Raw genomic sequence first — 27154 nt, forward strand, 5'->3', positions numbered from 1 at the left:
GATTTCGATGTGTTTTATTCTCACCAAATCAAGTCCACTGGTATTGGTAGTTGTTTAAATAAGACAATGTAAAATTCATATGAATGTAATATCGGGGAGGGATAGAATTATTTATATTAATGTAGAGAAGTACCAAAACATGAACTACAAAAGGTTATCTAAACTCTCCACAGGGAAATATTAGGGGAGAGCAGGATGCAACTGACATCCTGGAGGAGCTGACTAAACTGAAGACCAGTCACAGGAACCAGTGAGACTTCATACAGTAAACCACCATCCCAGCCACCACATGGATGATATCAGGCACCTGACATTAAAAGTGCTCTGCAGAGCTCAACCAGCAAGATCACTCCTCCATGATAAGGTTCTTCTTGGCTTTGTCTAGTCTGTCCAGGACCTCACTGTACAGACCTGACATCTGTGGACAGACAAACAATACTGGATATTAGCAATCTAATTAAGAAACAAATGGCTATTTCTTTCCAGTAACAGGTATACAGTCAAAGTTTTCTAATTTAAGACGAGGCTAAGGCCTCTCATTTGACTCTGGATGACTCAGCCCTGTCACGCTCCATTGCTGCTCCCTCCCACAGTCAGTCAGTAGTACCTGTGTCTGGTAGCTCTCCTGCAGGGAGCCCAGGTGTCGGAGGAAGCTCATGCCCAGGCCACACCACCTCTCAGCCTCGGGGTACTGGGCCAGGCTATACAGCAGGATGCCTGTGTTCCAGGCTCGGGTCAGCAGCCACAGGATCTCCATCTCAGGGAAGTCCTCAGGCTGGAGGGGAGGCACAGAGGAGACAACGAACACATTCTGCTGCCGTCCACCTGGCTTGGAGCACCCGTGATAACTCACCTGACCTCAGAGTCCAGGTATGCCTATGAATGTGGCTTCAGAAAATATGGGATTTTATACAGAACCATGCTAACTTATGAGGAAGATTAAAATGTATGTGACTTTGATGTATATTCATTTAAGGCACTTGTCCATCCATTGTTTTAATGTTTCAATTACAAGGTTGTGTATTGGAAAATCTGCACGGCAGTGCTTCAATTTGCAACTCTGCATATGACAATGTGCCTGTGCACATAGAGCTTGGTAATGCTTCAATACTCTGATGCGTCTTTTCACCAGTTTAACAGCAGAGCGATGGCTTGTACAGCACATTACCATTCACATTGGCAGGAAAGGGATGGTGAATGGAAGCATCTGCTAATTGAAGTGCTGCTGAAAGCCCATTGATAAAAACAAACAGGAGATGCTTTCAGTGCAGCAGCGGAGGGGGGCGGAGGGACGAGGGGGGTTAATTACAATGCCGGGTTGCGGCGGTGGCACGAGATTGCTGCCGACTCACTGCGGTTGTGATGATGGACAGGGCCTCTTCATAGTAGCCCCATACCTCCTCCAGCACACGGGCCTCCACATCCGACACGCCGCTGGGTAGCGACAGCTGGATCAGGCTGTGGACACACTGGCTGAGAGGGAGCATTGGAAATAGAGAGGGAGTTAGACATCACACACAGCAGCCTACGCACGGACACATTGGAATTCTGTCACAGCAAATATCTGACTGGATCATATACCAGTCTCTGAAAGACCCGGTCAAGTTACCAATGGTAAATTGTGAGGCTTGTTTTGTTGTTTTGTGATGGTATGAGCAATGAGATGGGCACACACCTGCAGCGGGCCAGGTCTGCTTGTGGTTGTTTCCTGTGCAGAGACAGAGCGATCCTCAAGGCCTTCTTACACAGCAGAGGGAAGTGGGCAGGAGGCTCCATGGCCAAGGCTAAGGACAAAAGAAACACACTCATCACAATACAAAACTGTGTGGCTGAGCAAAAAACACTGGATGAGGAGGACAAGTCCTGTAAGGAGGGTCAACTACGGTGTTTACTCTTCACCTGCCATGGTCTCCAACACCTTGATCTCAACATTATCCAGCTCCAGCACTGACTCCAGCACTGTCTCCACCTTGGGGTCGTTGAGCTTGGCACGAGCCTCAAACTCATACAGCAGCAGCAAAATGTTGGTTGGGTCCTTGGAGTTATCCCCTGGGTGTGTCAGAGGGTGTCAGATTATTCTCCTCACACAACGTAATCCAACATCATGGCAGAATTGAGCAGAGCACAGTATGGAATGGAAGAGGAGGGATAATAAGGGCCACCTGATGCTTTAAGAGTCTTCCAGACCTCCCAGCAGATCTGAATGTGCTCCAGGGCTTGTGTCAGCTGCTCCGTCTAAACATGAAGACAGTGGCATTCAGTACCCATCATCGCCACCTAGTGGCCGCTACCCATAACGGCAAGATTCAAAATAAAATAACTCCCCTCCACTGATAACAGTTAGTCACCTCTCCTCTCCGCTGGTCTTGGTAAATTTCCATCCATGCGGATGGAGAAAGAGCTAAATATGGAAGACAGGCAGAGAAAAAGAGAGAGAGAGAGAGCGCAAGAGAGAGAGGGTGGTACACACCTGGTCAGAGTGTGGAGACTTCCTGCAGAGCTCCAGAGAGGCAGCAGCAGCCATCAGCAGGCACGTCTTCTGGCCCATCAACACGGCCCGGTCCGGGGGGCAGAACTGGGACAGCTAGGGTTACCACACACACACACATATATATACACTGCTCAAAAAAATAAAGGGAACATTTAAACAACACAATGTAACTCCAAGTCAATCACACTTCTGTGTAATCAAAATGTCCACTTAGGAAGCAACACTGATTGACAATAAATTTCACATGCTGTTGTGCAAATGGAATAGAAAACAGGTGGAAATTATAGGCAATTAGCAAGACACCCCCAATAAAGGAGTGGTTCTGCAGGTGGTGACTACAGACTACTTCTCAGTTCCTATGCTTCCTGGCTGATGTTTTGGTCACTTTTGAATGCTGGCGGTGCTTTCACTCTAGTGGTAGCATGAGACGAAGTCTACAACCCACATCAATGTGTCCAGAGCATGGAGGCGCTACCAGGAGACAGGCCAGTACATCAGGAGACGTGGAAGAGGCCGTAGGAGGGCAACAACCCAGCAGCAGGACCGCTACCTCTGCCTTTGTGCAAGGAGGAGCAGGAGGAGCACTGCCAGAACCCTGCAAAATGACCTCCAGCAGGTCACAAATGTGCATGTGTCTGCTCAAACGGTCAGAAATAGACTCCATGGGGTGGTATGAGGGCCCGACGTCCACAGGTGGGGGTTGTGCTTATAGCCCAACACCGTGCAGGACGTTTGGCATTCGCCACTGGCGCCCTGTGCTCTTCACAGAAGAAAGCAGGTTCACACTGAGCACATGTGACAGACGTGACAGTCTGGAGACGCCGTGGAGAACATTCTGCTGCCTGCAACATCCTCCAGCATGACCGGTTTGGCGGTGGGTCAGTCATGGTGTGGGGTGGCATTTCTTTGGGGGGCCGCACAGCCCTCCATGTGCTCGCCAGAGGTAGCCTGACTGCCATTAGGTACCGAGATAAGATCTTCAGACCCCTTGTGAGACCATATGCTGGTGCAGTTGGCCCTGGGTTCCTCCTAATGCAAGACAATGCTAGACCTCATGTGGCTGGAATGTGTCAGCAGTTCCTGCAAGAGGAAGGCATTGATGCTATGGACTGGTGTTAAGGGAATTTTTATCAATGATGACTAATTATGTATACATTTCAATCAGGACTGACTAGTCCAAATGCTATTATGTACTGTACATAATGAATTTTCTCTCTTGCTCCCATTCCCAATTGTATATAATATAGTCAGGAGTTTAGTAACAATGACGGTCTGTTCCTTTGTACAAATGAATGAGCTATCTCCAGACTGTCTAGAATGCTGATTTACAGTGACTGACCTTGGCTTTAGGAGAGGAGGGAAGGCTCGAGAACTATAGGGCCTCTACCCGTGTCATGAAGAGATAGAACATTTAGGAAACGCTGATGTCCTAATGGTAGCCTGAGTCCCATTAGGTACCGAGATGAGATCCTCAGACCCCTTGTGAGACCATATGCTGGTGCGGTTGGCCCTGGGTTCCTCCTAATGCAAGACAATGCTAGACCTCATGTGGCTGGAGTGTGTCAGCAGTTCCTGCAAGAGGAAGGCATTGATGCTATGGACTGGCCCGCCCGTTCCCCAGACCTGAATCCAATTGAGCACATCTGGGACATCATGTCTCGCTCCATCCACCAACGCCACGTTGCACCACAGACTGTCCAGGAGTTGGCGGATGCTTTAGTCCAGGTCTGGGAGGAGATCCCTCAGGAGACCATCCGCCACCTCATCAGGAGCATGCCCAGGCGTTGTAGGGAGGTCATACAGGCACGTGGAGGCCACACACACTACTGAGCCTCATTTTGACTTGTTTTAAGGACATTACATCAAAGTTGGATCAGCCTGTAGTTTGGTTTTCCACTTTAATTTTGAGTGTGACTCCAAATCCAGACCTTCATGGGTTGATAAATTTGATTTCCATTGATAATTTTTGTGTGATTTTGTTGTCAGCACATTCAACTATGTAAAGAAAAAAGTATTTAATAAGAATATTTCATTCATTCAGATCTAGGATGTTATTTTAGTGTTCCCTTTATTTTTTTGATCAGTGTATATTAAGAGTACCATAAAGATAAAGGACCACAAGACAGAGAGAACGCATTAAACGGAGGGTGCCTGCATGACAGTCTGTGTCTGCGTGTTTTAGGGGTGTAAGGGTATAACGACTGACCGAGTTGTTTTATGCGGAAGCTGCAGGGCTCCACATTTCTTTATCTTTGGCAACACTAATTCCCTGTGGGTTGTATTGATCTACACCTGCACAGATACAGATCAATTCTCCTGGTGATGCTAATAAGAGGACTTGCCTGGTAAGAGAACAGAAAGAAATCCCTCATCCTGTCAGGGCTGCTCTCACACTGCAGCGCAGAGTTCCAAGCTAAGACACATGCGGGCACACAGAAATAAAATTAGACAAAATGCACAGCGCACTATGCTGCTTACACAGTGCTACTGTAATTCGTAAAATAACAAGATGATTCTGATAATTGTACAAGAGCGAGATAAATAACAGTGTATCTCCAGATAGTATGTAAGTACCAATCTTCCTGAACCAGTTGGCGTCCTCTGTGCGCTGCTCTACAGCCATGCTAGGCCCTGGGCTGAGCTGTGACACTTTCTGCAGTGCTGTGGTGGTGACAACAAACACTGGCTGGGTGAAAACCAAGCAGCAGCGCAGAGCAGAGAAAAATAAAATTGACACTAAAGCTGAGGATTTCTTTAAGCAGAGGTGGCAAAGGTAGTGGGGGCGTCTTCCTGGGGGTCCGGGGTATGTTGAACGACTGTGAGAAGGTCACTTCTGGTGACTTTTTAAAAGGACATTCTACTCCCAAAATGTATGAAAATTAAATTTTGTTTTCTTCCTTTGGAACTCATCTGTAAATCGAGGACAGTTTAATTTTATCTCGATCTCAATGACATCACCAGCCAATTCTACATAAGAATTTTTTTTTTGGGGGGGGGGGATGATTTAGCAGCGCCGGTGCGCATAGGGGAAACACTGCTAATGCATTACCTCAGAGTACTCATATATTGAGGGGAGAAAGATGTTACTGTAAGTGTGATTGTTGTATATTGTACTCACCCATTTTTAGATATGACAGCAGAATATCCAGATTCGCATGTCTATATATAGAGGAAATGTTAACAAGCAGAAACAGTAAATCAACCACAACTGAAACGCTGTAGAAATGGGCAGCAGGTATTCTAACGGTTAAGAGCGTTGGGCCAGTAACTAAAAGGTCACTGGTTTGAATCCCCAAGCAGGATTGGTGAAAAAAGTATATCGATGTGCCCTTGAGCAAGGCATTTAACCCTAATTGCTCCTGTAAGTCGCTCTGGATAAGAGCGTTGGCTAAATTACTCAAATGAAATGGAGCATTTAAACACTATTGTATGATGATCATGTTTCACGATATCTCATCAAACTCACCCCATCTCCCCACTGGCCTTTTCTATTGTTGAGAGCACTAGTCGAACCAAACACCTGTAATAGACAAAGACCATGAGGACTCGGGACCTAGTTCCTTTCACCTACTAACACTGTACTGAGAGGCACACATTTCACAGGAGAAATTAAAAGATATAGGTCAGTAGATCATGGAGACACAGTTAAACCTCATTGAAATCTTAAACAGCACCATGTTTCACTGCGTCATGCATTCTAACACATTTATAGTGGAAGCTGATGATGCGACACAAATTGTCATAATCAACTGTCATTGTATGTTATGTCATGTTTATGATAAGGTCATCTTGCAAAAGTATTCATCCCCCTTGGCATTTTTCCTATTTTGTTGCATTACAACCTGTAATTTAAATGTATTTTTATTTGGATTTAATGCAATGGTCATGTTCTGTTATAATATCCACCCGGCACAGCCAGAAGAGGACTGGCCACCCCTCATAGCCTGGTTCCTCTCTAGGTTTCTTCCTAGGTTTTGGCCTTTCTAGGGAGTTTTTCCTAGCCACCGTGCTTTTACACCTGCATTGCTTGCTGTTTGGGGTTTTAGGCTGGGTTTCTGTACAGCACTTTGAGATATCAGCTGATGTAAAAAGGGCTATATAAATACATTTGATTTGAATGGGCATACACAAAATAGTCCAAATTGGTGAAGTGAAATGAAAAACATAACTTGCTTAAAAAAACATTTAAAAATGGAAAAGTGGTGCGTGCATATGTATTCCCCCCTTTGCTATGAAGCCCCTAAATAAGATCTAGTGCAACCAATTACCTTCAGAAGTCACATAATTAGTTAAATAAAGTCCACCTGTGTGCAATCTAAGTGTCTCGTGAGTTGTCACATGATCTGAGTATATATACACACCTGTTCTGAAAGGAGCTCTCCAGACAGGTCAGGGACAAAGTTGTGGAGAAGTACAAATCAGGGTTGGGTTATAAAAAAATATCAGAGACTTTGACATCCCACGGAGCACAATTAAATACATTATTAAACAATGGAAAGAATATGGCAGCACAACATACCTGCCAAGACAAGGCCTCCCACCAAAACTCACGCCCCAGCAGAGAGGTATCAAAGAGACCAAAGATAACCCTGAATGAGCTGCAAAGCTCCACAGCGGAGATTAGAGTATCTGTCCATAGGACCACTTTAAGCCATACATTCCACAGAGCTGGACTTTACGGAAGAGTGGCCAGAAAAAAGCCATTGCTTAAAGAAAAAAATAAGCAAACACATTTGGTGTATACCAAAAGGCATGTGGGAGACTCCCCAAACATATGGAAGAAGGTACTCTGGTCAGATGAGACTAAAATTGAGCTTTGGGCCATCAAGGAAAATGCTATATCTGGTGCAAACCCAACAACTCTCGTCACCCCGAGAACACCATGCTGTGGGGATGTTTTTCATCAGCAGGGACTGGGAAACTGGTCAAAATTGAAGGAATGATGGATGGCACTAAATACAGGGAAATTCTTGAGGGAAACTTGTTTCAGTGTCACGCCCTGACCATAGATTCTCTGTTTTTCTATATATTTTGGTTAGGTCACTCTAGTTGTTGTATGTCTAGGGTTTTTGTCATCTTGGGATTTTGTATGTCCATGTTGGCCTGATATGGTTCCCAATCAGAGACAGCTGTTTATCGTTGTCTCTGATTGGGGATCATATTTAAGTAGCCATTTTCCCCATTGTTAATTGTGGGATCTTGTCTATGTTTAGTTGCCTGTCAGCACTAGTTTATATAGCGTCACGTTTCGTTCATTGATTTTGTTGTTTTTGTTCATTCATTAAAAAGAGAATGTAGGCATACCACGCTGCGCCCGATCCTTATGACGAACGTGACATTCAGTCTTCCAAAGATTTGAGACTGGGACGGAGGTTCACCTTCCAGCAGGACAATGACCCTAAGCATACTGCTAAAGCAACACTTGAGTGGTTTAAGGGGAAACATTTAAATGTCTTGCCTAGTCAAAGCCCAGACCTCAATCCAATTGAGATTCTGTGGTATGACTTAAAGATTGCTGTATACCAGCGGAACCCATCCAACTTGAAGGAGCTGCAGCAGTTTTGCCTTGATGAATGGGCATAAATTCCAGTGGCTAGATGTGCCAAACTTATAGAGACATACCCCAAGAGACTTGCAGCTGTAATTCCTGCAAAAGGTGGCTCTATAAAGTATTGACTTTGGGCTTTGGGGGGGGGGTGAATAGTTAGCACATTCAAGTTCTGTTTTTTTGTGTTATTTCTTGTATGTTTCACAAAAACACATTTTGCATCTTCAAAGTGGTAGGCATGTTGTGTAAATCAAATGATACAAACCTCCCAAAAAATATATTTTAATTCCAGGTTGTAAGGCAACTAAATAGGAAAAATGCCAAGGGGATGAATACTTTCACAAGACACTGTATGTGTTACAGATGACCATTCACATAGTGTTCCTGACCTCGCTGGACAAGAGTTCACTGATGTTGTTTGTGTGTGTTAGTAACTGACCTGAGAGCAGTGAGAACCTGAGCTTCATCTTTTGAGTGTTCACACAAACTCTCCAGAGCCTTCATGGCTGTGTCTTGTTGCTCATTCTGGAAGGAAAGGAAACAAAGGATGACAATGAGGACGATGGGTATTTTCTCCGTCAACAATTCAAGAGCTTGGGACTGTCTGCAAAAAGATGATTCTGAGGTAATTGGCTTTAAAGTTCCAAACCCTCAATGGTTTGAATGATGTCAGCAACTTTTATATGTTATTCTTTAAAACATGAATGGGGGTATTTACTATATGGCTAGAGAACACTGAAAAGAACAAGGCTATGTCAATAACTACATGTTGTCAAAAATGCAGATAGAACCTTTTAGTCGCAAGCTCTCGAATTGTCATCATCCTCATTATCAGTCCTAGAGGTAGATGAGTAATGGGGACCCACCTCCAGAGCGATCTGAGCAGCAAGACTGAGGAGGTTGGAGGCAGCATTCTCAGCCACTAGCAGTCTGTCCTCACTGGTCAAAGGACCTTGGGCCAGAGCCGCAATGGCCTTCACTGCCTCTGCAGCTGACAGAAAAAAAAAAAGAAAACGTTTTTTTTCAATCTCTCGATGTGCAAAACTAATAGAGACATACCCCAAGCGACTTACAGCTGTAATCGCAGCAAAAGGTGGTGCTACAAAGTATTAACTTAAGGGGGCTGAATAATTTTGCATGCCCAATTTTTCAGTTTTTGATTTGTTAAAAAAGTTTGAAATATCGTTCCACTTCATGATTGTGTCCCACTTGTTGATTCTTCACAAAAAAATACAGTTTTATATCTTTATGTTTGAAGCCTGGAATGTGGCAAAAGGTCGCAAAGTTCAAGGGGGCCGAATACTTTCGCAAGGCACTGTACATGTAGTCCATCCTAAAACTCACCACACTCATGTAATATGCTGTTACCTTTCTCCACATTGTTCTCCAGGACAGCAATCTTGTAAACACTGAACTGAGTGAAGATGCTGTTTGGATCACATCTCTCTGCCTCCTTTATTGCTTCTTTGGCCTGACACACACACACATTCACAGGAATGCACAAGGTACACACAAAGATTACTATACAGTAATAATTACAAAATGCTGTGTGAAGTCTGTTGTCACACTATTGAGTCACCTTGTCCAGCTGCTGCAGTTGCAGTAAGCAGGAAGCTCTGTTCCTCTGAAGCTTGGCCAGGTTGGGCTCCATCTGGCCAGCCTTGTAGAAACTCAAGGAGTAGTTATACCACTGCAGAGCCTCTGAGAAGTTCTTAGTCTGGAACAGGAAAATGACTCACATCCCAACACATACAGACTTCACTATGACAGAGCAATGTACTTATTTTCAGCAAACACTCTAGACACAAACTGTTACAGACCTATATCTATTCTACCCTGCCTTTCTAAGGTCTTTGAAAGCCAAGTTAACAAACAGATCACCGACCATTTTGAATCCCACCGTACGTTCTCCGCTATGCAATCTGGTTTCCGAACTGGTCATGAGTGCACCTCAGCCACGCTCAAGGTCCTAAACGATGTCATAACCGCCATCGATAAAATACTGTGCTGCCGTATTCATTAACCTGGCCAAGGCTTTCGACTCTCTCAATCACCACATTCTTATCGGCAGACTCAACAGCCTTGCTTTCTCAAACGACTGCCTCGCCTGGTTCACCAACTACTTCTCAGACAGAGTTCAGTGTGTCAAATCGGAGGGCCTGTTGTCCGAACCCCTGGCAGTCTCTATGGGGGTGCCACAGGGTTCAATTCTAGTGCCGACTCTTTTCTCTGTATACATCAATGATGTCGCTCTTGCTGCTGGTGATACTCTGATCCACCTCTACGCAGACGACACCATTCGGTATACTTCTGGCCCTTCTTTGGACACTGTGTTAACTAATACGAGCTTCAATGCCATTACAACTCTCCTTCCTAGGCCTCCAATTGCTCTTAAATGCAAGTAAAACTAAATGCATGCTCTTCAACCGATTGCTGCCCGCACCTGCCCGCCGGTCCAGCATCACTACTCTGGATGGTTCTGACTTAGAATTTGTGGACAATTACAAATACCTAGGTGTCTGGTTAGACTGTAAACTATCCTTCCAGACTCACATTAAGCATCTCCAATCCAAAATCAAATCTTGATTAGGCTTCCTATTTCGCAACAAAGCATCCTTCACTCATGCTGCCAAACATCCCATTGTAAAACGGACTATCCTACCAAACCTTGACTTCGGCGATGTCATTTATAAAATAGCCTCCAACACTATTCTCAGCAAATTGGATGCAGTCTATCACAGTGCCATCCGTTTTGTCACCAAAGCCCCATATACTACCCACCACTGCGACCTGTATGCTCTCGTTGGCTGGCCCTCGCTTCATATTCGTCGCCAAACCCACTGGCTCCAGGTCATCTATAAGTCTTTGTTGGGAACGCGCCGCTTTATTTCAGCTCACTGGTCACCATAGCAGTACCCACCCGTAGCACGTGCTCCAGCAGGTATATTACACTGGTCACCCCCAAAGCCTATTCATCCTTTGGCCGCCTTTCCTTCCAGTTCTCTGCTGCCAATGACTGGAACAAACTGCAAAAATCACTGAAGCTGGAGATTCATATCTCCCTCACTAACTTTAAGCATCAGCTGGCAGAGCAGCTCACAGATCACTGCATCTGTACATCGCCCATCTGTAAATAGCCCATATTTTTTGCTCCTTTGCACCCCAGTATCTTTACTTGCACATTCATCTTCTGCAAATCACTCCAGTGTTTAATTGCTATATTGTAATTACTTTGCCACTATGGCCTATTTATTGCCTTACCTCCCTTATCTTACCTCATTTGCACACACTGTACATAGATTTTTATTTTTATTGACTGTACGTTTGTTTATTCCATGTCTAACTCTGTGTTGTTGTTTGTGTCGCACTGTTTTGCTTTATCTTTGCCAGGTCGCAGTTGTAAATGAGAACTTGTTCTCAACTGGCCTACCTGGTTAATTAAATAAAGGTGATATTAAAAAATTAAATAAAAAGTTCTACTGTACCTCAAAGTTCTTGGAGGCTTTGTCCCAGAGCAGGAGATGTAAACAGGTGAGAGTCTGAGGAGACAGCTGTTTACCAGTGTAGTGGCCTGAAAGAGGAAATATCAGCAATCTTACAACTGCATTTTCATTTCACTGCATCAACACCACCACCATCATCCCCACCACCGTAGTACCTGTGATGATGTACACCACCACCACCACCACCACCACCGTAGTACCTGTGATGATGTCCACCACCACCACTGTAGTACCTGTGATGATGTCCACCACCACCACCACTGTAGTACCTGTGATGATGTCCACCACCACCACCACCACTGTAGTACCTGTGATGATGTCCACCACCACCACCACCACTGTAGTACCTGTGATGATGTCCACCACCACCACCACCACTGTAGTACCTGTGATGATGTCCACCACCACTGTAGTACCTGTGATGATGTGTACCACCACCACCGTAGTACCTGTGATGATGTGTACCACCACCACCACTGTAGTACCTGTGATGATGTGTACCACCACCACCACTGTAGTACCTGTGATGATGTGTACCACCACCACCACTGTAGTACCTGTGATGATGTGTACCACCACCACTGTAGTACCTGTGATGATGTGTACCACCACCACTGTAGTACCTGTGATGATGTGTACCACCACCGTAGTACCTGTGATGATGTGTACCACCACCGTAGTACCTGTGATGATGTGTACCACCACCGTAGTACCTGTGATGATGTGTACCACCACCGTAGTACCTGTGATGATGTGTACCACCACCGTAGTACCTGTGATGATGTGTACCACCACCGTAGTACCTGTGATGATGTGTACCACCACCGTAGTACCTGTGATGATGTGTACCACCACCGTAGTACCTGTGATGATGTGTACCACCACTGTAGTACCTGTGATGATGTGTACCACCACCGTAGTACCTGTGATGATGTGTACCACCACCACCACCACCACCACTGTAGTACCTGTGATGATGTGCACCACCACCACCACTGTAGTACCTGTGATGATGTCCACCACCACCACCACCTCTGTTGTACCTGTGATGATGTCCACCACCACCACTGTAGTACCTGTGATGATGTCCACCACCACCACTGTAGTACCTGTGATGATGTCCTCTATTTTCTGTTTTCCCAGAAGCTCCTTGCCTCTCTGCAGCAGCAGCTCAATGTGCAGGACCAGGGCACTGCCCAGTTCAGGGGACGACTCAAAGTGCTGGCACACCCTCTTCAGGTAGTCAAAGGCCAATGTCTCTCTGGGAACACATATCAACAGAACACACAGCGCATATCAATGCAATATATCAATACAATGTTGTATTTCAATGGAAACATGAAAATATTTACATTTTAAAATATTGACATTATTACATTATCTAAAAACGTCTGGAATGAATACAATGGTACAAGTGGATATCTGATTTGCAATTTGTTAAGATGATCAGTATGTCTACCTGTCTTCAGACATGAGTAGTTTCACTGTGCTTAGACACACTTCCAGAGGAACCTCTGACTCCAGCAGCTCTGTCACTCCTGAATGGAGACAGCAAGATTAAATGGTAATGCATTATACAGTACTGTAAACGAAGGACTTGGGAGTCCTTAAAACTCCCACTCAAGCCATTCAAAAAAGCAGAAAGAGAGAGAAACAGGGTAATGTCCTACTCACCAGCTCTTACGTGGTCATCCTGAGCCCCACATCTCAGTAGAATTCTGATCTTCAGGTAGAGCCCAGAGGGATGCACACTTTCCTGTCAAATTGCTGAGTTTTAATTGAAAACCAAATAATCTTGCTTAATATTAGAACGTATCAAGAAGAGTGATAGGGGGAGGTTACCTTATTGGCTAAGTTCACAGCATTGAGTGCCTTCTCCTGAACCTGCTGACAGTCCCACTTTAGATAGACAGTGGCAAGGAGCCTCAGGACCTTGGCCTAAATACGAACGTTCAGCAATTTACTCTACTGTAATTAAAAACAAATCAAAACATTGGAGCTTTTGGCGTTTCTAATAACCAGGAAGTACTAGTGAAAAAACTGAAGAGACTATGGTATGTATAAACTGCACTACTCCCTTACTTGCACTTCAGCGCCAGGGGAGTATTTTATATTCATCTTCCCTATGTCATAACTCTGGCTGGAAAAGACAACAGTGTAGATATTCATCTACTGCACTTTATCATACACCGTAATTAAAATAAGTAACATATTTCAGATGATGAGCTTCTGTAATGCTTCCTTTATGTCAGTTATATAGTATCTTTTGTCAAGCTAAATCAATGCTATTTACCTCAACCAGAATGAACTCTCCTCATACTTTTTCATATTGTAGGAATCCACTCCGAAGTTATAGCACATGAGAGAGAGATAGCCTGTCTTTGGGGGGGAAAGTAGCTGAATATACCTGCCCAAGATTGGGAGAGTTAAAAACAGTGCTTTATCAAAGTAATATCAGAGTTTAGTTTCTTTTTTGTATCCTACCTCTTTGGGGAGCCGCAGTAGCATGTCTTTACAGCGCTGCATGCAGGCCACAGCCTCTTGGTGATTCTCTTGAGCAAGTGCCTGCATCGGAATAAAAACTATCATAAGCTACCAGTACATCAGTGAGGTAAAGCTATATGTGAACAAAAAACTATTTTCTTCATGTGTGAAAATGTCACTTTCAGTTGCCAAATTCACAAGTACAAATTAGCCTAACATTGTTGTATGTGTTAGATGGTGAAACCATCTCTAGCTCACCGACTCAGCTTGGTAAGACAGAACTCGAAGCAGGTCCTTCTCCACATCTCCTTTCGATGTGTTGATGTCTGCCCCTCCATGGTCTCGGGATGTTAGTCGGCTGTACAGTGTCTCCAAGCTCTGGACAAATAATATTATGAACATTTGAATTCAGTGTTATGACAGAAGTTCTAAAAGTTGACCAACTGTCTTAGATACTGTACAGAGTCATAGGGCATAGTTTAACATATTCAAGCTTACTTTGACAGCAAGGCTCAGGAAGTTATCAGCTAGCTGGGGCTTTTTACAGTCTAGCCAAGTTCTTCCTGTCTTGCTGGCCATCTGTAAAGAAAATGTTAATTTTCTTAATTAATTAATTACAGTAACACAGAGGTAGGCTTTACAGTGCTGTGGTTTATTTCATGAGCCATTTCACTGACCAGGATCTGTTTGCGCACAGCGCCCTCTGCTGGATTCTCAGGCTCACAGGAGTACAGCAGCCTGCATGCAACATGACGCACTGACACCACAGACAGACCGGGAGGAATGCATCACAGGAGAAAGTCAGTAATGATGATAATGGCATAAATCAGGTATTTCACAGCAAAAAGTATTAGGCTACCTTTTGCTTTCTGGTGCTCATTTATGGCTGTTCCCACACGTTTGGTGACTGCCCAATTCCACAGCTGAATGGCACTTTCTTCAAGCTAGAGAATATGTTAATTTGAAGTGACAATTAGCAAACTAGCTATTTTTTGTAGACTAAATTATGTATTGACTAAAACACTAAATTATGTATTGACTAAAACACATGTACCTTTCAATGGTTTCATTAGAGAAGAAAAATACTGCTCTAAATTTGGCTGCCAACCTGAGGATCCAGTGGTGTTACTCTTGGGAATTCTTCACAAAAGAGCTTCTCAATAACCTCATCTGTATTAGCCAGTTGTTTCTGCAGCAGGCGCTCTGTGAGACCTTTAATACAACATAACTATATTTAATCCCAAAAACCACCATGAAAAAAAGTACATACAGTTGCCTGTTGAGTGACGTGACAGGTTGGCATTGCGTTCGTAGGTCGCCACACACCTTCGACGTCTCATATAATGCCAATACATTTCAAGGAAACTTTTGCGAATTTCAAATGAGGAATGTAACCAATATACCGGTAACTTAGCAATATATTTAAACTTTTCTACATTTTCTGAAGCGTAAACTAAAGCACACTGGAAGGTTAGTCAGCTGGCTAGCTAACTACGTTAGCAGTTAACATTTTATGTCAGAAAAAGTTGCTATAAACTCACATTTCACATTTGAAACAAACATATCCATGTTTCAAGTGAAGAAAAGTGTAACACCTTAAATAGACACAAACAATGTAACTAAGCTCGCCAGCTAGCGCTCCATTCGGATGCTGATGAGGATAAGTGATTGACAGCTGTGATATTGGCGTCGCGCGAGCTACTCTCGTGAAGTGACGTCGAGGGGAACGGCCCTTGTTATCCGCGAGGCCTTAGGATGTGCACCGCTGACACCACCCCATTGAGGTTGAAATTCAAATGGTTAAGGTTAGGTATGGGTCAAATCAAATGTTATTTGTCACATTCAACATGTGTAGAATTTACCGCTTATTAGCGAATAGATACAAATAGATTATTAGCAAATAGATACAAATAGATACACATTTAATTGTAACAATAAAAAACACAATAAAATAATAATGAGGCTATATAATGAGTACCTATACCGAGTCAGTGTACTGGGTTAGGAGTTGTTTTTTAACGGATGGGTTGAATATTGCTGTCTTGACACATCGGTTGTAGGCCCCATCATCTGTAGCCTAAACAGCTATCAGGATTTTTATTTTGGAAAAGAGACTTAAGGTAATAGGGTACAAATAGGTTTAGTTAGGTGATTGATTGAAGTACTATGTACACGTATGTAGGATGAGGTAGGTTATGGTTAAGGGTAGTGTTTAGGGTAGGGACACCCCACGGGTCCCGAATAGCACTAACCGATAAGGAACTGAATAGGGATGTGGTGAGCAGCCAAAATTAAGGTGAGCAGAAATAACAATCCAAGTAGATACACAGAGTGTACAAAACATTAGGAACACCTGCTCTTTCCATGACATAGAATGGCCAGGTGAATCCAGGTGACAGTTTTGATCCCTTATTGATGTCACCTTCAATCAGTGTAAATGAAAGGGAGTAGACAGGTTAAAGAAGGATTTTTAACCCTTGAGACAATTGAGACATGGATTGTGTAGTGTGCCATTCAGAGGGTAAATGGACAAGACAAAATATTTAAGTGCCTTTGAATGGGGTATGGTAGTAGGTGCCAGGCACACCGGTTTGAGTGTGTCAAGAACTGCAACGCTGCTGGGTTTTCACATCCCCGTGGAACACTTTCGACAACTTGTAGAGTCCATGCCCTGAGGGCAAAATGGATGTGTTCGTTGTCCATAGCTTATGCCTGCCCATACTATAATCCCACCGCCACCATGGGGCACTCTGTTCACAACGTTGACATCAGCAAACCGCTCACCCAAACAATGCAATACACGCTGTGGCATTGTGTTTTGTGACAAAACTGCACATTTTTAGAGTGGCCTTTTATTGCCCACAGCACAAGGTGCACCTGTGTATTTGTATTTATTATGGATCCCTATTAGCTGCTGCCAATGCATCAGCTACTCTTCCTGGGGTCCAGCTAAATTAAGGCAGTTTATTTAAAAAATTAAACATTACAATACATTCACAACACACTGTGTACCCTCAGGCCCCTACTCCACCACCACCACATATCTACAGTACTAAATAAATGTGTATGTATAGTGTGTATGTTATTGTGTGTGTGTGTGTGTGTGTGTGTGTCTGTGCATGTGTCTGTGCCAATGTTTGTGTTGCTTCACAGTCCCCGCTGTTCCATAATGTGTTTTTTTATCTGTTTTTTAAATCTAATTTTACTGCTTGCATCAGTTACTTGATGTGGAATAGAGTTCCATGTAGTCATGGCTCTATGTAGTGCTGTGTGCCTCCCATAGTCTGTTCTGGACTTGGGGACTGTGAAGAGACCTCATGTGGCATGTCTTGTGGGGTATGCATGGATGTCCGAGCTGTGTGCCAGTAGTTTAGACAGACAGTGCATTCAACATGTCAATACGTCTCATAAATAAAAGTAGTGATGAAGTCAATCTCTCCTCCACTTTCAGCCAGGTGAGATTGACATGCATATTATTAACATTAGCTCTCTGTGTACATCCAAGGGCCAGCCGTGCTGCCCTGTGCTGAGCCAATTGCAATTTTCCTAACTTTTTTGTGGCACCTGACCACACGACTGAACAGTAGTCAAGGTGCGACAAAACTAGGGCCTGTAGGACCTGACTTGCTGAAATATTGTTAAGAAGGCAGAGCATTGCTTTATTATACAGTCGTGGCCAAAGGTTTTGAAAATGACACAAATATACATTTTCACAAAGTTTGCTGCCTCAGTGCGTTTAGATGTTACTATGGAATACTGAAGTATAATTACAAGCATTTCATAAGTGTCAAAGGCTTTTGTTGACAATTACATGAAGTTCATGCAAAGAGTCAATATTTGCAGTGCTGACCCTTCTTTTCAAGACATCTGCAATCCGCCCTGGCATGCTGTCAATTAACTTCTGGGCCACATCCTGACTGATGGCAGCCCATTCTTGCATAATCAATGCTTGGAGTTTGTCAGAATTTGTGGGATTTTGTTTGCCCACCCGCCTCTTGAGGATTGACCACAATTTTTAAATGGTATTAAGGTCTGGGGAGTTTCCTGGCCATGGATCCAAAATATTGATGTTTTGTTCCCCGAGCCACTTAATTATCACTTTTGCCTTATGGCAAGGTGCTCCATCATGCTGGAAAAGGCATTGTTCGTCACCAAACTGTTCCTGGATGGATGTGTTGGTACCATTCTTTATACATGGCTGTGTTCTTCGGCAAAATTGTGAGTGAGCCCACTCCCTTGGCTGAGAAGCAACCCCACACATGAATGGTCTCAGGATGCTTTACTGTTGGCATGACACAGGACTGATGGTAGCGCTCACCTTGTCTTCTCCGGACAAGCTTTTTTCCGGAGGCCCCAAACAATCGGAAAGGGGATTCATCAGAGACTTTACCCCAGTCTACAGCAGTCCAATCCCTGTACCTTTTGCAGAATATCAGTCTGTCCCTGATGTTTTTCCTGGAGATAAGTGGCTTCTTTGCTGCCCTACTTGACACCAGGCCATCCTCCAAAAGTCTTTGCCTCACTGTGCGTGCAGATGCACTCACACCTGACTGCTGCCATTCCTGAGTAAGCTCTGTACTGGTGGTGCCCCGATCCCGCAGCTGAATCAACTTTAGGAGATGGTCCTGGCGCTTGCTGGACTTTCTTGGGCGCCCTGAAGCCTTCTTCACAACAATTGAACCGCTCTCCTTGAAGTTCTTGATGATCCGATAAATGGTTGATTTAGGTGCAATCTTACTGGCAGCAATATCCTTGCCTGTGAAGCCCTTTTTGCGCAAAGCAATGATGACGGCATGTGTTTCCTTGCAGGCAACCATGGTTGACAGAGGAAGAACAATGATTCCAAGCCCCACCCTCCTTTTGAAGCTTCCAGTCTGTTATTCGAACTCAATCAGCATGACAGAGTGATCTCCAGCCTTGTCCTCGTCAACACTCACACCTGTGTTAACGAGAGAATCACTGACATGATGTCAGCTGCTCCTTTTTTGTCAGGGCTGAAATGCAGTGGTAATGTTTTGGGGGATTCAGTTCATTTGCATGGCAAAGAGGGACTTTGCAATGAATTGCAATTCATCTGATCACTCTTCATAACATTCTGGAGTATATGCAAATTGCCATCATACAAACTGAGGCAACAGACTTTGAAAATGTATATTTGTGTCATTCTCAAAACTTTTGGCCACGACTGTACACAGTATATTTTAAAAACACTTTTTTTAGGGGGGGGGGTTCCTCTTGGGACTTCAGCCCCCTTAAGCCCCTGAATTCATCTGGCCCTGGTTGCCTGCCCTCCAGGACATTAACAGCACTTGATGTCAAAGGAAGGTCAAGAAAATCATGTCGCTGACTGTTCACCCAAGTCGCTGACTGTTCTGCTACCATCTGGCAGACAGAGACAGTACAGGTGCATCAGAGCCAGGACTGATAAACTGAGAAACAGCTATCACCAGAGCCAAGTTTTACAAAAGTTATCGATCTGGATTTTGCCTATTGGATAGGATTAAATGCGTTGAAATAGAATGAAAAGAATGGACGAATCATTGACTTGAATTGGGACTCCCATTCTATTAATTATATTTCTATGCATTTAACCCTATCTGATAGGCTTAATCCAGATAGATAACTTTTGAAAAACTAGACCAAGGCCATCAGACTGTTAATCAGCCATCACTAGCCAGCTACCTGCCCAATACTCAGCCCTGCACCTTGCCTTCGGAAAGTATTCAGACCCCTTGACTTTTTCCACATTTTGTTATGTTACAGCCTTATTCTTAAATTGATTAAATAGATTTATTTTCCCTAATCAATCTACACACAATACCCCATAATGACCAAGCAAAAACAGGTTTTAAAAATATTTGCTAATTTATATTTAAAAAAACTGAGATATCACATTTACATAAGTATTCAGACCCTTTACTCAGTACTTTGTCTTCTTGGGTATGACGCTACATGCTTGGCACACCTGTATTTCGGGAGTTTCTCACATTCTTCTGTGCAGATCCTCTCAAACTCTATCAGGTTGGATGGGGAGTGTTGCTGCACAGCTATTTTCAGGTCTCTCCAGAGATGTTAAATCGGGTTCAAGTCCGGGCTCTGGCTGGGCCACTCATTCAGAGACTTGTCCCGAAGCCACTCCTGCGTTGTCTTGGCTGTATGCTTAGGGTCGTTGTCCTGTTAAAAGGTGAACCTTCGACCCAGTCAGGGTCGAAGGTTCACTGAGCGCTCTGGAGCAGGTTTTCATCAACGATCTCTCTGTACTTTGGTCCGTTAATCTTTGCCTCGATCCTGACTCGTCTCCAAGCCCCTGCCGGTGAAAAACATCCCCACAGCATGATGCTGCCACTGTAGCTTCACTGTAGGGAGGGTGCCAGGTTTCCTCCAGATGTGACACTTGGCATTCAGGCCAGAGTTCAATCAGACCAGGCCAAAGAGTTCAATCAGACCAGAGAATTTTGTTTCTCATGGTCTGAGACTCTTTAGGTGCATTTTGGCAAACTCCAAGTGGGCTGTCATGTGCCTTTTACTGAGTGGCTTCCATCTGGCCACTCTACCATAAAGGCCTGATTGGTGGGGATCTGCAGAGATGGTTGTCCTTCTGGAAGGATCTCCAATCTCCACAGAGGAACTATAGAGCTCTGTCAGAGTGACCATCAGGTTCTTGGTCACCTCCCTGACCAAGGCCCTTCTCTCCCAATTGCTCAGTTTGGTGGTCTCAGTGGTTCTGTGTTCTTGGGGACCTTCTATTCTGCAGATATCTTTTGGTACCCTGGTGAAGTTCGAGAGCTGTGCATCCTCCGAAAAACAACCCAACCAAGTCGCACTGCTTCTTGACACAATGCTCACTTAACCTAGAAGCCAGCCTCACCAATCTGTCGGAAGAAACACCGTACACCTGGTGACCGTGTCAGTGTACACAGCGCCCGGCCTGCCACAGGAGTCAATAGTGCACGATGGGACAAGGACAACCCTGCCAGCCAAACCCTCCCCTAACCCAGACAACGCTTGGCCAATTGTGTGCCACCCCATGGGTCTCCCGGGCGCGGCCGGCTGCAACAGAGCCTGGACTCTAACCCAGAACCTCTAGTGGCACAGCTTGCACTGCGATGCAGTGCCTTAGACCACTGCGCCACTCGGGAGGCCCGACTCCAATCAAGTTGTAGAAACATCTCAAGGATGATCAATGGAAACAGGATGCACCAGAGCTCAATTCCAGAGTCTCATAGCAAAGTGTGTCAATACTTATGTAAATAAGGTATTGCTGTTTTTTTTATACATTTGCTAACATTTATAAAAACCTGTTATGGAGTTTTGTGTAGATTGCTGAGGACGTAACAAAAGGTGGAAAAGGTCAAGGGGTCTGAATACTTTCCAAAGGTACTGTATTCTCTGTATTCTCGACATACCTAATATACCTGCCACTGTACATACCATTTTCATTTCCAAATTATACTGAACAAAAACGCAACGCATGTAAAATGTTGGTCCCATGTTTCATGAGTTGAAATAAAAGATCCCAGAAATGTTCCACACACACAAAACCTTGTTTCTCCAACTTTTTGTGCACAAATGTTTACATCCCTGTTAGTGAGACACTGTTGTGCCTTCTTCACCACTGTGTTGTTGTGGTGGAACCATTTCTGGTCCTCAGTGATGTGCACGTCAAGGAGCTTTTGACCCTCTCCACTGAAACCCCGTCAATGTGGATGGGGGTGTGCTCCCTCTTTTGTCTCTTGGCGCTCCTTGTTTTTTTTTACGTTGAGGGAGAGCTTATTTCCCCGGTACTACTCCGTCAGGGCACTAACCTCCTACCTGTAGGCTGTCTCATTGTTCTTTGTAATCAGGCCTACCACTGTCGTGTTGTCAGCTAACTTGATGATTGAATTGGAGTCATACGTAGCCATGGGTGAATAGGGAGTACAGGAGGGGGCCGAGCACACACCCCTGTGGGGCCCCCGTGTTGCGGATCAGCGTGGTGGAGATGTTGTTGCCTACCCACATCACCTGGGGTCGGCCCCTTAGGAAGTCTAGGACCCAGTTGCACAGGGATGAGTTCAGACACAGGGCCCTGAGCTTAGTGACAAACTTGTATGGCACTATGGTATTGAAAGCAGAGCTGTAGTCATTGAACAGCATTCTCACATAGGTATCCCTCTTGTCCAGGTGGGATAGGGCAGTGTGCAGTGCAATGGTGATTGCGTCATCCGTGGATCTGTTGGGGCAGTATGCACATTTTTGTGGGTCTAGGGTGTTGGGCAAGGTGCAGGTTTGAGGTTTTATTTATTCGCACCGAAGAAAATAAGTGAAAGACAAAACAGTACAGATAAAAAACAACTGGTAAAAACGGTGTGCAGGTGAAGTTGGAAGCTCAAAAGGGCTTATATGAAAACCACACCACAAATATAAGTATTAAAAAAGTTTGTTCAATCAGTTTAAAAAAGCATATTAATTATAATTGTGCATGATATACTCGGTATGCAAGAAAAAAACTACACGGAGGGGATTATTGGGTAGTTTGGTTTATCAGGCTCACCCTAAGTCTTCACTTGAAGTTATTGAGGGATGATGAGGTTTTGGCAATGTGAAGATAAGAATTCCAGAGTATGGTACCTCTGTATCTGATAGAGAATTGGACTATGTGGGGATATAGATGTTATATAGATGGATTTCAGAATTAACCTGGAAGAATCAATTGAAGGATTTAGGTAAACTGTCTGGGAGGTATGAGTATTTGTAGATGACAGTGCATAATTGGCATACATTAATGTCGTAAATAGACAAGATATTGAGTTTCTTAAACCAAGGTGCAGATGTACACAGGTAATTAAAGGAGGTGGCTAGTCTTGCACATTTATTTTGTATGATGAGTAATTTGTGTAGGTAGGAGGCATATGTACTAGCACAGATACAGTGCCTTGCGAAGGTATTCGGCCCCCTTGAACTTTGCGACCTTTTGCCACAGTTCAGGCTTCAAACATGAAGATATAAAACTGTATTTTTTTGTGAAGAATCAACAACAAGTGGGACACAATCATGAAGTGGAACGACATTTATTGGATATTTCAAACTTTTTTAACAAATCAAAAACTGAAAAATTGGGCGTGCAAAATTATTCAGCCCCCTTAAGTTAATACTTTGTAGCGCCACCTTTTGCTGCGATTACAGCTGTAAGTCGCTTGGGGTATGTCTCTATCAGTTTTGCACATCGAGAGACTGACATTTTTTCCCATTCCTCCTTGCAAAACAGCTCGAGCTCAGTGAGGTTGGATGGAGAGCATTTGTGAACAGCAGTTTTCAGTTCTTTCCACAGATTCTCGATTGGATTCAGGTCTGGACTTTGACTTGGCCATTCTAACACCTGGATATGTTTATTTTTTAACCATTCCATTGTAGATTTTGCTTTATGTTTTGGATCATTGTCTTGTTGGAAGACAAATCTCTGTCCCAGTCTCAGGTCTTTTGCAGACTCCATCAGGTTTTCTTCCAGAATGGTCCTGTATTTGGCTCCATCCATCTTCCCATCAATTTTAGCCATCTTCCCTGTCCCTGCTGAAGAAAAGCAGGCCCAAACCATGTTGCTGCCACCACCATGTTTGACAGTGGGGATGGTGCTTTTACGCCAAACATAACGTTTTGCATTGATGCCAAAAAGTTACATTTTGGTTTCATCTGACCAGAGCACCTTCTTCCACATGTTTGGTGTGTCTCCCAGGTGGCTTGTGGCAAACTTTAAACTACACTTTTTATGGATATCTTTAAGAAATGTCTTTCTTCTTGCCACTCTTCCATAAAGGCCAGATTTGTGCAATATACGACTGATTGTTGTCCTATGGACAGAGTCTCCCACCTCAGCTGTAGATCTCTGCAGTTCATCCAGAGTGATCATGGGCCTCTTGGCTGCATCTCTGATCAGTCTTCTCCTTGTATGAGCTGAAAGTTTAGAGGGACGGCCAGGTCTTGGTAGATTTGCAGTGGTCTGATACTCCTTCCATTTCAATATTATCGCTTGCACAGTGCTCCTTGGGATGTTTAAAGCTTGGGAAATCTTTTTGTATCCAAATCCGCCTTTAAACTTCTTCACAACAGTATCTCGGGCCTGCCTGGTGTGTTCCTTGTTCTTCATGATGCTCTCTGCGCTTTTAACGGACCTCTGAGACTATCACAGTGCAGGTGCATTTATACGGAGACTTGATTACACACAGGTGGATTGTATTTATCATCATTAGTCATTTAGGTCAACATTGGATAATTCAGAGATCCTCACTGAACTTCTGGAGAGAGTTTGCTGCACTGAAAGTAAAGGGGCTGAATAATTTTGCACGCCCAATTTTTCAGTTTTTGATTTGTTAAAAAAGTTTGAAATATCCAATAAATGTCGTTCCACTTCATGATTGTGTCCCACTTGTTGTTGATTCTTCACAAAAAAATACAGTTTTATATCTTTATGTTTGAAGCCTGAAATGTGGCAAAAGGTCGCAAAGTTCAAGGGGGCCGAATACTTTCGCAAGCAAGGCACTGTAATATCACAGTAAATGAGATATGGGTAAGTAGAGTTAGGAAGCAATCATGATGAACCAAACCACTAATCTTGATGATGATACCAACATAATTCATCACTTTACTGCAGTCAAACTGAATAAGATCTTTCCAGGATAACTTTTCATCAATTAGAACTCAGAGGAATCTAGTGGATTTCACTTGTTCATTTCATTTCCACCAATTGAGATTCTGGCTATTTATTTTTATTTTTTAGAATATTTTGTATTCTTACTAGAGAATACAATAAAATTGGATTTTTTTTTACTTTTAAAAATCATTTGTTTATCTGGAATCAATTGGAAAATTTGGCCATACCTGAGTTGGCTTCAGAAATGAGTAACTCAAAATTATTGTGTGATACAATCAAATTGCTATCATCAGCAAAGAGAATGGGAAGTATGGTAGAAGACACAGCAGCAAGGTCATTGATATACTGTAGATTAGGAATAACAAAGTGACATGGTTCTTGACTAGCCTTTCAAAGCACTTCATGATTACAGAGGTGAGTGCTACGGGACCATAGTAATTTAGTTCAGTTACCTTAGCTTGTTTGGGTACAGGAACAATGGTGGACATCTTGACGAACATAGGGACAACAGACTGGGATATTGAGAGGTGGAATATGTCCATCCATTCCATCCAGCTGGTCTACGCATGCACTAAGGACGAAGATCGAGATACCGTACTGGCCGGCAGCCTTGCAAGGGTTAAAACGCTTAAAAATTCTACTTATGTCAACAACCAAGATCGGGAGCCCACATCTCTAGTTTATCGTTTTGCTTGAATCTCAAATTGTCAGTTAGGCTGAATTAACTTTTTCTATGATTGATTTTTTTTTTACTAAACTATTTTGCAAATGAAATAAAATGTAAACGTTTTAGAGCAAAAAAATCAAATCCACTGTTCTTTCTAATTTCCAATGAAAACTTTTGGTGCAATTCTATTTTACACCCACAAGATGGTGTCTGATACTGGAGCAATGAATAGCCTATCAACGTATCCTGTGTATACTCTGATCCATAATACAGTATATTGAGAGGACTATGTAGGGTAATAAAGATGTAATGAGGATAATAAACTCTTACCAATTGATTTTCATATAATAGTCTTGACATAGCCTACATAAAATGCAATTACCGATAAAGCCTAATCCCAGTCAAGATTTACAACAGGAAAAAGTCACATATTAATCAGAGATGATTGTTGGATGATGCGATGTAAACATCAATCAAAACAAACTGAACATAACTGCAGGACCAAGACATTATGTAGCGCACTGAATACGTCAGAAGATTTTCCAGCCTCCTGTACCATCGTATGCGAGAGATCTTTTGAATAGAGGGTATCGTTTACATTCTATATCCATCATCGTCCTTTGGTCACCGGCGGTCAGGGCCTCCCTGAAGAAAGTCTTTGTTGCTGCTACCACTCCTTTTACTAAGACTTTATTGTTGGGTCAAATGAAAGACGGCAAGCTGCGTGTGTAGAACTGGCCAGGCCCTCTTATTGTGTTTCGTCGGCTACAACAGATTCTAAAATAAAACGTCTTAAAACCTCACCTCTTTCAGCACTCCGCTTCCAGCAATTGTTCCGGCCTGAGTCTTATCTACCTTCCCCCTCAATCCAAGGAGAATGTGCCCTCACTGCCCTGCTCTCTGAAGACTCACTCTATCATATGAGTGAACGCACTATACATAAACTGCAGGCAGGCTAGGTGGAACACGACAGGCACATGACCAGTCACAAACTGATGTCTCGTGCTCAGGATGTTGAAACAAAAGGTAAATGGTGTGATAAAGATTGTTTCATCATATTATGAAGTCAGTTACTTACAAAGTGTATAGCCTGCCCTCATTACGTCTCCATTCTTTACAGTCAGTGAGATGTCGCTGTTTAGGCCTCCTCGGCACTGAGTTGATTTCTCAGGTATTCTTTCAACCTTTTTTTATTGACACATTTAAAAACGAAACTGTAAACAAAAGTTACTTCAGGCCAGAGTATTCATCTCATCAATTCTTGATGAATGATTGACTTCATGTGTGTCAGTAAAAGTGATTTATCATGCATTTCTGGGCATATTATTCACCTTCAATAATCTGGTGTCAGGTTTATGATGAATTCCTCGTATCTAGTTAAGTCATCATGGTTTATGATGTGCAGAATGAATCGCACACACTTGCACAGACTACAAGTCGAGCTTTGATCAATTATTTCCCATGTTCTCAAGAAGAATGGTGTGGAAGAATGGTGTTCTCCACAGACCGCAGAGTGAGTAGTGGTCCTCACCTATCAGTTGTCCAGGGGCCATTAGGGAACACATGCAGCCCAGTTTGGATCTGCGGTACTGTGCTGCTGCTCAACTCAGAATGGTAGGTCATGCAGGTCTTGCGTTGTGATGGACAGAAAGGTGAGGCAGGATATTCTTATTTACAGTACCTGCCACAGAGAGCTGCCAATATAATTTGTTGCATTGACGAAGGAAAACAGTCTGCTGCACATCCACACACCATGGGGTGCTGCTTGGGAACAGTGGACTCACGCCACGCACAGAGGATTATTTACATTTGATATAAAAAGCTGTATATCCTG

The 27154-nt window shown here is 43.6% G+C and overlaps 1 protein-coding gene across 1 annotated transcript; it reads right to left on the reverse strand.

Moving 5' to 3' along the window:
• Positions 1-5: 5 nt before the first annotated feature.
• Positions 6-26145, reverse strand: tex11 (testis expressed 11). The gene is made up of 29 exons (XM_042303077.1): positions 26125-26145; positions 15135-15238; positions 14886-14970; positions 14704-14783; positions 14525-14605; positions 14285-14404; positions 14027-14107; positions 13836-13921; positions 13625-13682; positions 13385-13480; positions 13217-13298; positions 13002-13080; positions 12652-12803; positions 11525-11610; positions 9619-9756; positions 9408-9510; positions 8906-9030; positions 8479-8564; positions 5958-6011; positions 5610-5650; positions 5066-5152; positions 4834-4904; positions 2471-2584; positions 2163-2235; positions 1900-2049; positions 1676-1784; positions 1353-1473; positions 608-775; positions 6-418 (listed from the first exon to the last, which is right to left on the reverse strand). Exons 5-29 carry the CDS (start codon positions 14603-14605, stop codon positions 347-349), a joined length of 2433 nt encoding a protein of 810 aa, XP_042159011.1. The 5' UTR covers positions 14704-14783; positions 14886-14970; positions 15135-15238; positions 26125-26145; the 3' UTR covers positions 6-346.
• Positions 26146-27154: the final 1009 nt, after the last annotated feature.

This window comes from Oncorhynchus tshawytscha, linkage group LG21, assembly GCF_018296145.1.
Source record: "Oncorhynchus tshawytscha isolate Ot180627B linkage group LG21, Otsh_v2.0, whole genome shotgun sequence".
NCBI classification, from domain to species: Eukaryota; Metazoa; Chordata; class Actinopteri; order Salmoniformes; family Salmonidae; genus Oncorhynchus; species Oncorhynchus tshawytscha.